This window comes from Populus trichocarpa, chromosome 8 (assembly GCF_000002775.5).
Source record: "Populus trichocarpa isolate Nisqually-1 chromosome 8, P.trichocarpa_v4.1, whole genome shotgun sequence".
In the NCBI taxonomy this organism is placed as follows: Eukaryota; Viridiplantae; Streptophyta; class Magnoliopsida; order Malpighiales; family Salicaceae; genus Populus; species Populus trichocarpa.
Window position 1 is genome coordinate 3,768,051 of NC_037292.2, and position 17,030 is coordinate 3,785,080.

At 35.2% G+C, this 17,030-nt stretch overlaps 2 protein-coding genes across 2 annotated transcripts; both read right to left on the reverse strand.

Annotated features, from left to right (window-relative positions):
* Positions 1-4,453: 4,453 nt before the first annotated feature.
* Positions 4,454-8,613, reverse strand: LOC7487996 (uncharacterized). The gene is made up of 2 exons (XM_002312098.4): positions 7,794-8,613; positions 4,454-5,128 (listed from the first exon to the last, which is right to left on the reverse strand). The coding sequence occupies exons 1-2, from the start codon at positions 8,177-8,179 to the stop codon at positions 4,894-4,896; spliced, it is 621 nt and encodes a 206-aa protein (XP_002312134.1). The 5' UTR covers positions 8,180-8,613; the 3' UTR covers positions 4,454-4,893.
* Positions 8,614-10,585: 1,972 nt separating this feature from the next.
* LOC7487998 (transcription factor MYB1) lies at positions 10,586-14,730 on the reverse strand. The gene is made up of 2 exons (XM_024606464.2): positions 14,307-14,730; positions 10,586-11,753 (listed from the first exon to the last, which is right to left on the reverse strand). The coding sequence occupies exons 1-2, from the start codon at positions 14,632-14,634 to the stop codon at positions 10,843-10,845; spliced, it is 1,239 nt and encodes a 412-aa protein (XP_024462232.1). The 5' UTR covers positions 14,635-14,730; the 3' UTR covers positions 10,586-10,842.
* Between the last annotated feature and the right edge of the window lie 2,300 nt (positions 14,731-17,030).

A 17,030-nucleotide genomic window follows, 5' to 3' on the forward strand; every position in this document is an offset into this window, starting at 1 on the left:
TCTGACAGGTACCAAATCAAGGAGGTGCCGTTTTGTACTCCAATTTAGCGGCTAATTAATGACCCACAAAATAATATATTCGACTTAAAATGCAGGCTAACAGATCACTTATCTTCAAGGTTTTAGCCTAATTAATTAGAAAGGAATTAAGGGAGGTAATGATACTGGTCAGCAATACAAAGGCCCTTTAATTATAGAAGGGGAAAATTAGAAAGCAAATTAATGGCTCCAATTAAGAATTGAGGGGATGGATGTCTGTGATTATGAGCACTTTGCTGCTTTGGTAAGCAGCTAATTGGATAAGAATGGTTATGAAGCTTGATTAAAAGTAAAATGTCGGCCAAACATGCCCAGCGCCGGAGCATGCGGCCGACATTTTAATTCGGATTAAAAGCCATGTTTGTTCGGAGCACAAGCAAACTGATTAGTCTTAAACTGTGTGGCATTTGCCGTGCCGTATTAGTTGGTTTCTGAATCTTTTTCTGGATTCACTGAATTGCAATATATGGTGCGATACTTTACCTGATCGGACCAAGTCAAAGAGAATATATTTAGATTTTCATTCGAGGATCCAAAGATTGGGAGCTTTCAGAAAGGTCTCCAATTATGATGTGCACGTTGGTACCTGATTTAAGGGTGGGTAGGAGTATGGTACCAGATGTTTTGTAAAATGTTCAGAAATATATTAAAAAATTTTATTTTTTATTTTAAAATTTTATTTTTAATATTATCCCAAAAATATTAAAAAATAAACAAAAAAAATTAAAATTTAGCCAACAATTATTTGGGTTGCAATCCTTAAGCGGGGTGGGTTAATACTACATCACATTTATGGAATGGCAACTAGGTAATAATTTCACAAAACATTCTATCGATCACCAAGTTTAATGAACAAAACAATTATTTCTTAATTAGTCACTGGACTGAATTATCCTCAATATATATCTACCTGTTTATGCAAGTGAATCAGAGCAATATTATTTTTTAGGGCCCCACGGTTAATTTGGTAAGCAATAATGTATATGCATTAATAGCAATTTTAATATTGTAATATTATTTGTTTTTCAAATTATTTTTTATATGGTAATGTATTGAAATAATAATTTTATTATTTTTTAAATTTTATTTTTGAGATTAACACATTAAAAAAATCTAAAATTACAAAAAAAAAAAATTAAAAATAAATAAAATTTTAAAATAAAAAAACAAACATTCTCAGAGATTCTTTGTTTATGCTGTTCCCCATGTATGGACAGATCTAGCGCATGTCTGATCATAAACTGTCAGTTCCCCTGCTTCCTTTGTTTTTTCTACTCCACATCTGAACTCTATCATGTGCGATTAATTTGTGAGGGATATAAGCATTGAGGGTACAGTAATATGTTGCGAGTATTTCACACGGTAACATTCCTACTTCAGCTCACGGCTTTCCAACTGACAACTTAATCTGACAACGGCTCTGGCTTCGAACACCATGTTTTTTCAAAACAATATATTTTTATTCGCTTATAATACCTTTTCTTTTTCAAAATCTGAGAGTATTTTCATACGGGCTTATAAGAAAAATGCCAAAACAACATCAATAATAATAATAATAATTCATTTTATTTTATTTTATGAAAGAGGCATCCTATGAGAAAATTATGAGTGATCAGCCACTCACGAGCAAGAACAAGTATGGGTTTATGACAATATAGCTGAAATTAATTAAATACTGCGCAAATGAAAACAACAGAAATAATAATATAAATAAAACTGACAAATAAGTGATCAGCTCCCCACCATGAACTAGCTGTGTGCATGCCAAGGGCAGATTAAAGACTGATAGTCCCCGCTAATTGCGGCTTGTTTGCAGCAGGGACTGGCGCATTGACCTAATCTGACCACCGCATCTATTAATCGCTGCTTAGACTTGCAGTGTTTGTCTTCTCCTTTTCGGCTACGTGATCAGGTGAGATTGGATGATAAAAATGATTTGGCTAAATTCTCTCCGTTTGTTTATTTATTTATTTATTTGTATTGCTATATATTACAACTCGATGATTCATTTTTTTATTATGTCTAACTGATGATGTAGCCTCAAACTAGTATTATTACAAGAAATTGTAAAACTAATAATACTTTTATAGAATTAACCACCATTAAGCCATGTGTCTGTTCACCATAGCATTTTATTCACTGCTTAACATCTCACAAATTATTGTGTATTAGAATAATTAAGTTTTTTAAAAATTTTAAATTTGATTTTTTAATCTTTTGTGTATGATTAAGCCTTTTTAAGCGCAAAGTAGCACCCAATTATATGTTATTTTTTAAGAAAATGATTGAAATGAAAGATGAAGGACTAAAGCACAAAGGACGGGTAAAATAGATGGTGTCTTAGAATTTTATTTGAAAAGTCCAGTTTAATTCTCTAATTTTTTTAGCTATCAGATAATTCCTTTAAGTTTTCCAAAACTCAATTGTATTACCAAATTAACTTCATTTCTCTCATTTCTAGTTTTTTTTTCGTGGGAAGGAAATGAGAGGTTCGCAGAATTCTAGTATAACAAGAGAAATTTGTTGTTGGTAACATTTTTAGATACAAAAATAGTCAATTTTGATATCAATGAATTCCATTTCACGAGGTGAGTTTGACCTATGTGTTTTTTTTCTTCTCCTTACACGAAGAGGTATATTTGATTGCGAGAATTATTTTGGCTTCTGGTTAATTTTGGTTTTTTGTGGCCATAGTTAGGTTTATCAAGGTGCTTGAGGTGTTTTATAAGTGTTTGGAGTAAAAAATATATTTTAAATTAAAAAAACTGAAACGCTGATTTTTCAGCAATCCCTGACATGATAATCTATAGAAAGCAGACAACATGTCATTTTCTATCTTTAAAAAAACAAGAAATGAGACGGTTCGTCTACCCTTTTAAGAAATAAAAAAAATATAAGACAGGCCCAGGCACGTAGGCTGGGCTGGAAGGCCTACACCTTTAGGTTGTTTTATTTTAATGCCAAGGTCTACGCGGTTAGGCATTTTTTCTATTAGTTTTTAAAAAATTGATAAAACAAATCATTGAACCCAATTGAGTCTATTATTCAGGTAGCGGGTTTAATGGGTTAATCTATGACATCTAGGGTATTATTTAATTTCTTTTTTGGGGGTTTAATGCTTTTTTTGTTCCTCAATTTAAAAAATATAATTTCACCTTTTGTCATTGATAATCTATTTTTTTTATCTCGAATATAAAAAAATACAATTTTACTTTTTGTTGTCAATGATCTACCTTTTCTATCTTGACCCCACGTGCCCATCACAATTTTATTTACCTTAAAAAATATGTTGTTTCATAAAAAAAAATATTATGCACTTTTCTGTTGTATAGTTAAATGAAAAATAATTTATGGGATAAAAAAATTATTGAATTCAATGATGTGCATAACTTTCATTGCAAGCTTGTTTATTTAACTCGAGTTTACTTTTTTTTTAATCAAATGTTTTTTTGACTGATTTTATTTTTTAACATTGAGTTAAATATTCGAGATTAAGATTTTCAATTTGTTTTTTTCAAGATTATCCCATTAAATTTTGCAAATCAACCTAAATTAATTCTAATGAATTAAATATTTTTCTACTCAGGATCAAATTATTCTTCAATTCATTCAATTCATGTATGTTTAATTGTTTTAATTCATCGACATTTTTTCTTTAACGAACAAGGGATAAATCTTTCAGATATAAATTTTGCTTACATGCTCACCATTTTTTGGCACCATCTTGTTATTTTCAACAAAAAGTACGTAGTCCTTTGTTTACTTCCATAAAGCTGAAAGATCTAGAAAAGAAAGCAGATTTAGGAGTGCATGGAGATGTCTAGTACCGCAATACCTATAGATCAGGTTAATATATCATTCAAATACATATATCATCAGGCGAGAATATATTAAGTGTTGGATGATGTGATATACCTCTACCTAATAATTTTTCCAATCTATTCAGGCTCAACACCAAGCGTATCCAGAGCAAACGCTAAATCATTCCAGGTCTTAGACATGGCTTCGTCGTTAACTGCTAGCCCTCAGCTCCTCTTATCACAGCAAAACCCCGATGGTTTAAAGCGTACTACTGTGAAACGCATCTTAATTCCCCTTCTTGTTTCTGCAACTTCTCTCAATTTTTAATAGTATTAATGTCACCAACATCAAGTGACCAGGACAAATGATAAAGTATGTAGATGTGTCTTTAAGAAAATAAGCTGTCAGCCACATTAAATTACTCCAACGAAGTAACAACATGAAAAATGCATTAGCATCCTTGGACCTTCCCAATCATCCAATAATGTATTGATCAAAACAAAAAACGATCATTTCAGTAATGAAATGGCTCAGTACGCCCCATGGCCATGGTATCGTTTCCGTCCCCTTAATTACATGTCGTAGACAGGAAAACAGACACGAGAAAGTGGGATGGCACAATAAACCTCAAAATGATATTAAAAAGTAGATATTGATGCATTGTTTACAGCTGACAGAACTTGAATGGTACGGCTTTCAAGTTTTGCAATCCAAGATGGACGGAGACTAAATGCAAAGCAAGTTGTGAGGGTGTGCTGAGAACACTAGCATTGTAATATAAATGCTGAAAGAAAACCAAACTCACAACATTAGATGGCAATCTACTTGATCGTGTGAAAAAAATATGACAATAATACAACACGAATTACAGTGTTTAAGCTCTAATTAATACTACTATCAACAACAAGCAGACACGGGAACCATAAAACTTTATGGGAATCCAGATCACACGGTTGGTGCAGGATGGTACCCGCGGCAGTGCTCGGAGCCATGATGCTTGTTTCCTTATCTTCCATCATCCAATCCAGGAGATAAGAAATATCTCTTACAAGATTAAGAGGGTACATTGAAGTGAAAGAGCCAGGAGATGACAAAGGCAAAGATCATACATGCTAGGAGGAAATTCAAGAACTGGTGACCCTGCCAGAAGTTTCGGGTCTCTGCAGGCTGCACAGGCCCAGTTGTGGTTGCCATGGCACCATCAGTGGCCTGGTTCCACTGCTCTGCCAACTCAGTTTCATTCGCACCAGTTACATTTCGTGCAACTGATCCACAAATCTCACAGGTTCTGCAGTTAGATTTTTTAAAGAAATATCGATCACTCAACAAGTGATCTTAAACAGCAACACAATTTACATCGTTTATTTCGAATGCTAAGACAAATCCATCCAAACCAATATCAATACAATGTTAGGAAGGAATGCATTCCATATTCTAAACACAAGATGGACAAGAAATAGCTATTGGCAACATTATAGTCCACTAATACTTCTAACCTGTCATTCTCAAAAGAAAATACTGCATAGCGAACATCTGATACAGAAAAGGTATTCCGTAGAATTTTATTAAATACCAGCCATTTCTACTGTAGAAGACAAAAGCATGATAAAGATGATCTCTTGTGATGTCTACACATAGAAAGGCATGGATTAATGGAGAATAATTTCCATTTTGTTAGGCAAAGTATGAGAAAATGAAATACCAATCAAAACAAACCCATGCCAGGTTTGTCATTCTAAATTTAAGACGATACACTGGAGATTTGGTCCAATCATTCATTATATTCTGTTAGCCGTGACTAACTGGAGATTTGGTCCAATCATTCATTATATCTGTTAGCCGTGACTAGTCTCAGTAATCAGCCAGGGAACTTGTGAGCCTGGCTAACTGAGATCATTCCACCATGAAACGGTACTTAAAATTAGAAATTCAATAGGACAAATAGAACAAAACTATGAAACTGTCAAAACATATGCATTTGAGTTGCATCATAGAAAGCCTTGATTATCCTATTCATATGTAAATCATGTAGGAGGACAACATATGAATCTTCTACTCCCTGCGTAATGTAGGAACTATCACACACAAAAAAAATCATGTTCTGATCTGTTACCTTTTAAGCTCCACAAGATTGAAGGAAAATAGAATCCTTCAATAATTCAACTTTAAAAGGATAATTAGCCAATTGAAAACATGTTTTTCGTAGTTGAAGTTAATTTGCAAGTGTTTTGTAGCAAGACATATTGTGCATAGCACAGCAGCTGCAACTCAGCCTCAAATCCTCGAAGTGGATTTTCCAGGAAGAGTGCTGGGTAGCCTTGCCGCACAGAACACAAAAAATGTATGGGATGAGTCCACATGCAGCAGATTATGGTTCTCAATCGAATTCAATGGCTTATATTCCATTTCCCTAGCTACTCCAACATATTTTTCTTCACACAGAAGAATCTGAACCCAAAGGACTCCTTGACCAAGTCAAATTCATTCCAAAAAGGTTATACGCTGGGTAAAATTCAGAGACCATGTCTGATCATAAAGGAAACGGATGGTAGTGCGGCCTTCGAAAAAGTTGATTGAAGTAGGGCGGTGTGCCAGCAGAAAGAGGGCTTGAAGCTCTCCTGTTGTCCCCTATGGTTATAGGGGAAAGTACCATGATGTCAAAAGCCAAAAATCCACACGAATTCCTGTAGTGCCACAAGAAATGCACTGGACTGGGAAATAATGCAATACCGAGGCAATTCACTAAGTTTCTTTCAATATGAGCTAATAGGCAGATTTTGAACAGCAAAAAGAAGCAACACAAGGGAAAGGGCAAGTTAGAGGAGCGACTCCAAATGCAATCCAAAAGGAATCCTGAGATGAAAAATATAACAGATAATTTATTTTGTATTTGTTTTAAAACATGATATTTCTGCAATGAAAATCATCTAAATCACCATGGTATGAAATCCTAGAACTGAAATGGCGCCATAGACCTTGGGATCCAGCCAGAATTTTTGTTTTAGATCTCTTAGTGATCTGACACTATTTGGTTGATCTTTCTTCGTAAGCTGTGCGGGTCACTAGACAATAAGACAAAATGGAAGAGTTCTGATTTTTTTGAAGGAATGTGCGTCATGAAACTACAGTTCAACAGGTATCCAACCTACCACAGATAGCCTGTCTGTTTACATCTTATCAGTAATATCTGATAGTGCCTGGTTTATCAATCTAAATTATCATTGCACACTGGAGTCAAATCCCAACTTTTGTTATAGCGCAATAAAAATTGCAATCGCATTACACAAGATATTTTAACAAAACAAACAATGGAATGATTATTCACGTAGTTGGAATTAAAAGTAGGGTTTAACATTTTTCTTTCGCCATAAATAATTCTTTTCATTTAGTGCATAGGCCACTTTTACTCTCCTTTCTCCAAACCAACAAAGTAGAGATTTTATTCTAAATTACGTTCCATTAACATGTTACTTGCATCAAGCACGATGCTTTTCGCTGGTATTTTCACCAAATATTCCTCCAAGGCTTGTGTACTAACAAAAACAATTAGTATTATATGCATCTCGACCAATAATTTCCAAAGGCACCAACTTTATAGCAATGATCGACCATCTGAAACAAGATCATCGAACCCGTTTATGACACCCTTTTGGTAATCTTACAATTTGCTTCGTTAACTAACAAATTGCATAAACTCCTCAAAGACTAGTAGTGCCAAGATAAAAACCTTAAATTTTTCAGTCATCTACCTAGGAAAAAAAAAACCTTGAAATTCCCAAGAATCAACAAATAGGCGTCCCCAAGAACATGTCAAAAATCATTTGCAAGGCAAACATTTTACTATAATCATTGTAGGATGGCATTAGAGCACAACATCTAAATTTAGAAGCGCTAAGAACCAAAATATATAACACGTCAATAAGATCAATTCTGTGCTTTCTTTATCAACTTACTTGTTTCCCTTTATCTTGAACCAGGCCTCTGCACACTGCTTATGAGCAGCAGCCAAATCATCTTTGCAAGAACACCCCAACTCAAAAGGCACTCCAGACTCCAGATTCCCTGCGTCCATGGTCAAATGACAAATCCTGCAGTCCCTCTCAACTTTAGCCAAATGTAGCTTTATCTCTGGTGCCCCACACTCCAGATCCACAACTGACACAGAAGATCTCTCCTTCACAATCTCACTGCAAGAGCCAGACTCACTTGAAGAACCTATATGCTCTTCACCCACTGACTGCTTGTTGTTGGGGTGACTACTTCCATCTACTGCATCAACATCAACATCATCACCACCAGTAACAACAACAACAGCTTGGGTTTTTTGCAAGTTTTCCATTTTTAAAACCCAGTTTGTTAATCTTCATGTAAAGGGTTTGGAAGGCAGAGATCATCAATGCCAACCAAAGGTCAAAGAATCTCTCAAAACCCGTGGCAAGTGTCAGTTTTGAACAGAGCTTGTAGTAGAAAGAAAGAGGGCGGAAGATATTATGGGCAGAATACAGTATCATTCAGCAAGTACAAGAAATACTACTGGAATGTATTTGATTGCTTTTCTTTTTTAAAGTCGTGGCCTTGTGGCTGTGTGCTTTCATTATTTATTTACTTATTAGGTGGCAGGGTTGGTGCAAAGAAAAACGTGGGAAGCTAGCTAAAATGGTCGAGAGGAGCCAGTTTGCAAAGGCAACAAGGGATCTATTAGAAGATGATTTGATGTTGAGGTTACCTATTAAAACACTGCTATTTTTCCGCAGACAGCATAGGATAGTGGAGGTGTCTAGAGAAAGATTTTTATCTGTCCTCTTTAGTGCTTTTATTGTATTTTAAATGCCTCATGAACCTGTACACCCTCCGATTTTGATGGGGCCGATATTACCCATGCCTTTTTTACATAGATGATGTTGTGATAAGGGCAGTGTGGACTTTCCATTTATCATGTGCTGTCTTATCTCTTGTGAAATGGAGAGTTCGGCATATCAGCTGCTGTTTCATGATTCTAAAATGATGTTTTTAGCCACTTTAGATTTTTTACATTGTCTTAAGAGTAAGTTTACCGTTTGGTCAGATACTATCGTGTAGGAGGAGGCTGCCAGTGGAACAGTTGAGGCTGACAGTAAAAGAAAAGATCCCAACGGCCTTCCTGCAATTATTATCACTATTAACTAGTACAGCTCTCCTAAAATAATTGAACGAGTTCATGATTCACTGTTTTTTAGTTTTTTTTTTAAAAAAAAAAATTCTACCTTCTAAATTTTCTCTCTATCTCTCCTGATTTTAAATAAGTAATTCATTTTAATTTATTTTTTATAAGGTTATTATAATTTTAAATAAAAATTCAGTATTTAATTGGTACTTAATTCCTGTAAGCATTTATTTTTATTATCATATCAATAAATAAAACATATTTTTTTTTAAAAATAAACCTAATGGAATTCATGATTTGGGTAACAGGTTTTGTAAGTTAAATCGCGAAACCCAGGTTAATCCACTATATCACCGTCTCAATATTTAAAAAAATATTATCTTGATTTTTTTTTTAAAAATCAAATCATGTTTTTATTGATTGTCCGAGTTACCTTTGTACCCTCCAAGTCAATTGAGCACCTAGAATCAACTCTCATACGAGTTAAATTTAAACCCGAGTTGAGTAAGAAATCAGGTAGAAAGGTGTCAAGTTTGTCATGTTGGGTCGGGTTTAATAAAAATATCAAATAATTTCTTTTTAAAAATTCCATCTTTCAATTGAATCCTTTTTTTTATCAATTTAATTATTTAATATTTGATTGATTTTAAATTGATATTCATAATTTATTTCAGTTTGCTTCCTATGAGGTTATCGTAGTCTCAAACAAATATTCTAATATTTGGTTAATGCTCAATTTTACAAGCGATTATTTTTGTTATGGTATCATTAAGTAAAAATAGTTTTAAAAAACAAAGTTTTTAAACCTAATAAAGTCCATGACACGAGTCACAGGTTTAATAAGTTGACTATGAAGCCTGAATTGATATAAGATGTTATCATCTCAATATATAAAAAATGTCATCTTAATTTTTTTAAAGCCAAATCATGTTTTTTACTAGTTATCCAGGTTATTATTTAAACTTGTCAAGTCAATCTAATTACATCGAAACAACTTTTACACGATTTAATTTGAAATCTAAATTAGATAATAAGTTAAGTCAAGAGTTTAAAAAATTAATATACAAGATTTAATTTAATAATAATATCAAAAAATTTCCTGTCATCTAAATATATTTTTTCAGCTTCATTTTTTTTTTATCCAACTCGCGCAGAGCAAACACCAGGAAACTAATGTTACTCTAAAGTCTAAACTGATTTGAAGCCTAGCCCAGCACTAGTTTTCGAGAAATCTGGAACTAGGAATCTGTGATTAATGAAGTCGTGGGTTTACCACCATATGCTGATGAAATCTATGACTGAATTTAGGACCATGCACCATTGCTTATTGAAAAGCAGCCTCTGGAATTACCATTCCTGCGACACAAGTTACGCAGCCAAAGCAAAGGTTGATCCGTCAGTCTTTGCCTCAAGAACAAAGTCCTGCTTGCACAAGTAACCGTAGTTTAAATGCACCAACGCTTGCCATTGGACGAGGAAGAGTGCAAAGCCGAGTGCAAAGCTTTATGGCCTGTAACTCTAATGGCCATGGGCCTTGAGACCAGCCATAAGAAAGCATCATGACTGGGAAACTTGAGCACTGTAATAACGGATACAATCAAGTTTCATTTTTCAACTGAGTCAAGACTCAATATATCTTTAAGAAATATATTTGTGGCTGTATAAGCAAAATGACATATCTCTTCGCCAGGAATGAAGAGCCTCCACATGAAATCATTTCTTCACTTCTAAAAAAGGCAAATAATTGATGACAACTGAATAAATTTCACCTATACTATCCTATGATGAAGCAGTATCACGAGAGGAAATCAGTAGCAAGTTTGGTTCAAGCTCTCCAATTCGGCAAGCATTGCCAAAGGTTAAGCAGGCATCTGGGTTGATATAGTACCTGCCATTGTGCCCATTAATCTGCTTCGCCCCTCCTCAAAATGCATATGGCCGTTTCTTAAATTCTGTTCAGACATTCCCATTTGGGAGTCAACAGGAGTCCCTTGAGACATTCTGTAGCTTGCAGCATTGCTAGGTATCCCAGTGCTGCTGTTCTCCAGGCCACTCTTCATCCATGCAATATTGTTCAAATCTGTAGCAATTGAGATCAATTCCTGACTTGAGAAAGGAGGGGGCTCCTCATATTCAACAAACTCAGGCCCCAGCAAAGAGCTTGGAGGATGACCCCCGCTCGGGGTCGCACAGCAACCATACCCACATCGTGAAGGAATTATGGGCTCACAATGAACATCTTCAAGGAATTTGCAAGACCCCAAGTCTGGTTTGGGCGTTTGAACCGAAGGGCCATGAGTTGGAAGTGTTCTTGTAAGCCCAGAACTCATTTTCAGACCACTGGGGGGATTATAAACTTTAAATGCACTAACACGTGCCTCAGGACGAGGAAGGGTGGGATTTCCATGTGGTTCTGTTGCAACAGTGACCTCATTTGTTTGAGGAATGGTGTCTGTTTGAGCTTTGTCTTCATGCTGGCTGGGTTGGTCATCGATTGTGACATCTCTCACTTCTGGGGGCTGTGATGAACTGATGTCACAAACTGAAAGGGTTTCTTCTGATGATGCCCTTGTTATTTCAATGCTACCATCTTCCATCACATCACTGGTTCCTGGTTTCAACCTTATCAGATCTGCCCATCGGCGCCTCAGAGTAGAATTCCAATGGTTCTTGATTGAATTATCAGTTCTACCTGGCAAGAGCCTCGCGATTGCTGCCCATTTGTTTCCATGCTTTGCATGAGCTGCAATTATAATGCGATCTTCTTCCTCTATACCAATAGCCAACATATTCAGCACATGAAAGTTAATATTTACAAATGACACGCACCAAAAAAAAGAGAAGGAAATTCAAACAACTTCACATGAACAAGTTACTTTGCAAATATGGAAGCTCTGTAGTGAGTTATTTCGGAGATTGAATATAAAAACATGAACAAAGAACATCAAGAGTGCTCAAAATTGTCATCACACAGTTATCATTCCACTGACATAGTCCCAAGGGAGAGCATTTGAACATTCCTACAATTCACTTACACCTGCAGCTTTCTGATTGCAAGCCTGTACGTTTTCACCCTTGTGACAAGTGATAGTCCCTAACATCAATAAAATTTTGAAAGAAAGAAAAATTGGATAGACCTAAATGTTAAAATTCAATAATTTCAAGGTAATTTTTTTTCAAGTCTGAGGTTTAACACGGTCAGACTCAAGTCGAGTTTCTACAATCTACACAATAGAGTCCTTGAGGAGCATGCTTTAGTGGGGAATAATGGCATACAGAGGGGCAAAAGTTTCAGAGGATGGAATATGTACCATCACTGCACTTATTTTAAGAACACGAAGATTAGCGTGCAACCACCACAAAATTTTAGGACATAAAAACAAATTACCCTCATTTTCAAATATAACCAAAAACTAATCACTTCTAGTTTGGATAGAGTGTAATTGTGAACGAGACTTGGGAATTTGCATAATCATCCCAGTACACATGAATAAAGCAGAATGCAAGAACAGCTAAGCTAAAGAAATCTTCCTTGTATCGTAAAGGTTAGCTAAAGCTTATTTGTGTTACAGTAGATTAGAAAATCCATTCTATCCCTTTAGAGTTCAAGTGTTTCACCCATGCTGTGAACCTGTGACATTATCACACTACACTTCACCAAGTGATCAACTATTGCACACAAGAAGCATGTGAGAGTGCTTCTGCATAGAAGTATCCTGTGGAAACGATTCAGATAAAACGTTGCTAAACAGCGAATACTAATAAGAAATGTGGTTAGGTAAATGGTTCTTCAGAATGATCCTGAAATCTTCCAGAAGACTCCAATTAATTACCAGGATTACTTCCTTAAGATACGAATTCCAGGCTACTTCCTGTTTGGTTGCTATCCTATCCTATTCCAGCTAAGTTCCAGATTTAAAACCAAAAGGGCAATCCCTTCAAAACCTAACTAGGGGATCTTACTGGTTAAGGCTCTAACTCACTTCCGAGACCAGACATTACCTAGCCATAAATTGTTTATACCTGAACTTCCTTAATAAGGGAAAAATTAAGCAACATATCAACAGCAGAAAAACTTTGAAAATGACAAGAAAATATCATAGACAACTAATTGCATGCACCAGGATATCCTGTTACATTATGTTGCCTTATTTCCTTGTGAACCTAACATATGCAAGTTGCGCAAAACACCAACATCAAGAAAATGGTATCTCCAAGAAATGGGGACTACCTAAACTGGAGCTTAAATGAATATTGTTATTTAACATGTCTCATAATCAAATCTCAGACACTTTGAGTGACTTAAAATAATTCCTTTGCTTCTACCATTGAACCTTTAAATGAATGAGCCATTGAGTTCAAATAATTTACACGCTGAAACAAGGCATACTTTTCATGTTATGATTACAACAGCTGAGAAGAAGCCACAGAAAAAGAAAACAAATCATCAGAACTTGCAGGAAAGCAACCTGGATTTAAAAGAAAAACAAAACAAAAACAAAACAAAACCATCTTTAAAATCAGTTGGAAAGCAATACCATACCCATGCCATCACAATTTACAAGTAGTATGCATGACAAATTCACAATTTACCCATGCCATCACTTGTGCACAGTTATACTTTTATAGTGTATCTAATCGAACAACACAGACAAACAAAATGATATATACAACGGGATGGCCTTATTCACCTACGCCATGTTAACTGTGATTAGCAGAGTTCACAACGGATTTTGAGTGTTCTGGGACCCATTTGCACCCACCATTGCATCTACCTAGATGTCATAAACTTGATGGCCAAGTTGACAATCCTTTAAACTAGTAAACCTCAACCCCAAATAAAACTTTGCTCTCCAAGACCACCACTTTCTAAAACCAAACATAAGACTTGAATGTATACAACTCGATCCCAATGTTCAAAGATATAAGAAAGTCAATTAACTATCCAACAATAACCAAAAGATCAATGCTCAACATCGGGGATTTTCAAATCCACTCTTTCACACTACAGCTACTATTGAAACAAGCTTAAAATTCACAAATCAATCATAATTTCGAAACCCCTATAAAGAATATATATCAATCCACGCACACACAAAAAAAAATCAAATTTAAATGAAAACAAAACCCCTATAACAAGTTGGAGTTCGGTTCGAATTTCCAACCTTGAACAAAATCTACTGTCCTCATTAAAAAAAAAAAACAACAGCAAATCACCATTCGCCCCCCCCCCCCCAAAAAAAAAAAAAAAAAAAAAACCCAGAAACAAACACAAAGAGATGAAAGAAATAGTAAATGGAGTGACTTGATTATGGAATTATACCAGTGAAAGGTTTGCGCGTGAGGCAAGGATCAAGCTGATTACACCATCTAAGCCTACAAGATTTCCCAGACCTCCCTGGTATTCCTCGTGCTATCAAACTCCAATTCCTCGCTCCAAACTTACTCACTAGTTGACTCAGTACTGCATCTTCCTCTGGTGACCACGGTCCTTTCACTTTACCATTAGTCCGACCGTTTCCACCGATTCCGCCACCAAGCTCACCTGACTCAGCTCCACCATCTCCGCCAGTCGGCGAATTCGTCTGATTCTCTCTGTCCCCTTCTGTTATTCTCATTGCGTCATTGTTGTTTTCAGTTTGATTTTGCATTTTTTTGAGGTTTCTGTTTCTGTTTTCTTGTGTTTCTCTCTCTATAAAAAACAATCTTCTTCTCTTTTTTTTTTGTGTGAAATACCGACCTGCCTAACTGCAAAATGCGAACAGTAACATTGGGGCTGATGTTCCGGATTCTTTTTTTCCTGTTTTAGACAGCGGTTTCCTTTAAATTACCAGCATGTCCCATTAAAACGGTGACGTTGTTACCTTTTAGACCAGATGAAGTGGCGCCGTTTGGAGTTTTCTGTTAAGTAGTTGTTTTGACTTCCTTCGACTTGGATTGGGTGAGTGGAGCAATAGGGTGGAAGTGGACCCGGGAGTGATGAATCTAATTACCTTTTTGCCTTTCATGTCTTATTGATTTACTTGTTGTTTTCCTGGGTTTTAGTGTAAATAAGTGAATGGTCATGGCGATTTGGGTGACACCAGATTCTGTTATTCAGTAGGCCAAAGGACCCGCCTTTACAATTTTCATAAAGTTCTTGAAAAAATGGGGAGCGGGAGTTTTGTGACGATCTTGCCCTTGTTTTTAGCTTTATGAGGAAGGTGCTCAGATGGTCTTGGGGGATGGCCCAAGGTTTCCTTATATTATTTGGATTGGGCCTTGGAATTAGGACCTACTATCAAATTGATGGGCCCGAAACATTTCTTCCTTAATTGTCTTTAATTGCTCATGGCCCATGGGATCCGTACGCAGAGATTGGGCAGAGGAGGGCCATGGCTCTCCCACAGTTCAGAAAAATGTCTCCAAGGTTATGCTGCAGTCCCATAATTTTATCTACTTTTTTCAATTAATTGTACCTGCATAACCCTTTTTTTTTAATCTAAATATTCTACAATTAGGCTCATCAGAAATACAATTAGGCTCTCAATTGTGGGATTTTTTTTCCTTTTCTAATCGATAATCAAACAATCACTCGAACATATTAATATCAAATTGATTTCTAATTCAATCAAAGGTCAATAGTTCTAGGCCTTCATCTTGATGACTTGAAAACCTAGGACAAGTGTGTATTATCTTTCAACTTTTTTATTTGTCAAATTTGGTTTTTATTATTTTAATTGTTATTTATTTTATTTGAAATAATTTATGAAATTATATATTTTTTTCAATTTTATTCTCTAGCTTTTTTATATATAAGATTTCATCCTCATTCTTTTAATAAAATTAAAAAAATAAAACTTTAATAAGTTATTTTCCATAACATAGTCAAATACTGTAAAGTCTTATTTTTCTTAGCAATATCAAATATTAAAAAATAATTTATTTTACAGAAAATCACTTTTCAAGAGTAAACTACTTTCAAGTAAAAAAAAAAAAAACCAAAAATATTTAATTTATTGCATTTTTTTTGTCTAATTAATACTCTATAATAATCATAGTTCCTATTCATGCAAAAAAAAAAAAATGGTAGTACATCTTTACAGGTGATTGCCTTTAGTTCCTTTTCATTTTTGTCTATAGTTAATTAACATCTTAAACTTGGTTTGCTTTAATGCTCAGGCATCAGGCTGTGGTAGAAGTCTCTTTCATCTTGAAGGGAAAGAACAAAAAATGGACACGTGAAAGAACTTCTTACGAGGTGTTATAACTGATCTTTCCATTAGATTGTCATCCCATTTTTCATTGTTAATGGAGGATGCTCAGATATTTATTCCTCTTAATCAACAGATTAAATAAGAAACTTTGATAAATAATACACGCCACTAACCAAAGAGATCATGCTGATTACTATGCATGAAAGGTTTCTGTGGTAGCGACATTAGCTAGCTATAGCATCTACTTTGTCTTGAACTTACACTGTGGCAATGAAAACCCACTATCACCAGATATACATATCACGACGAAATTAGTAGATCCTCAGTGTATGACTAAGACTAACCCTGCAAGGATGTCAATTAGAAAGTTTTTGAACTGCAAAACTGAAGATTATATGATTTCATCGGAAGGAAATTTGAGAATGTTTGATCATTTATCATGAGAATGTTTAAGCTGTTCCCATTTGCAGTGAGAATGTTTGATCATTTATCAATAGAATAGAAAATAGAAATTTAAGAGAGACTGGTTTTATTTAGGTGCCACAACTTATGAATGGAATCGAGGAGTTCAGCCATGAGTCAAGCAACACATTCAAGAACAATTCAAGCTGGTATAATATTAATTAATAAACAAGGAAACTGATTGAGATTAACTAGCCTTAAAAGGCAAATACAATTAAGAGGTCCTCTTCTTTCCTTTTATCTTTTTAAATCCGAAGCGAAAACATTAAGGAAAAAAGATGAAGACAATCATGGCTTTTCACGGATTGATCGAGGTGTGATCGCGTGAATATAGATGATTTCTTCAGCTGCTGGATACTGATAGAGCATGCGTGTCAGGTTACAACAGA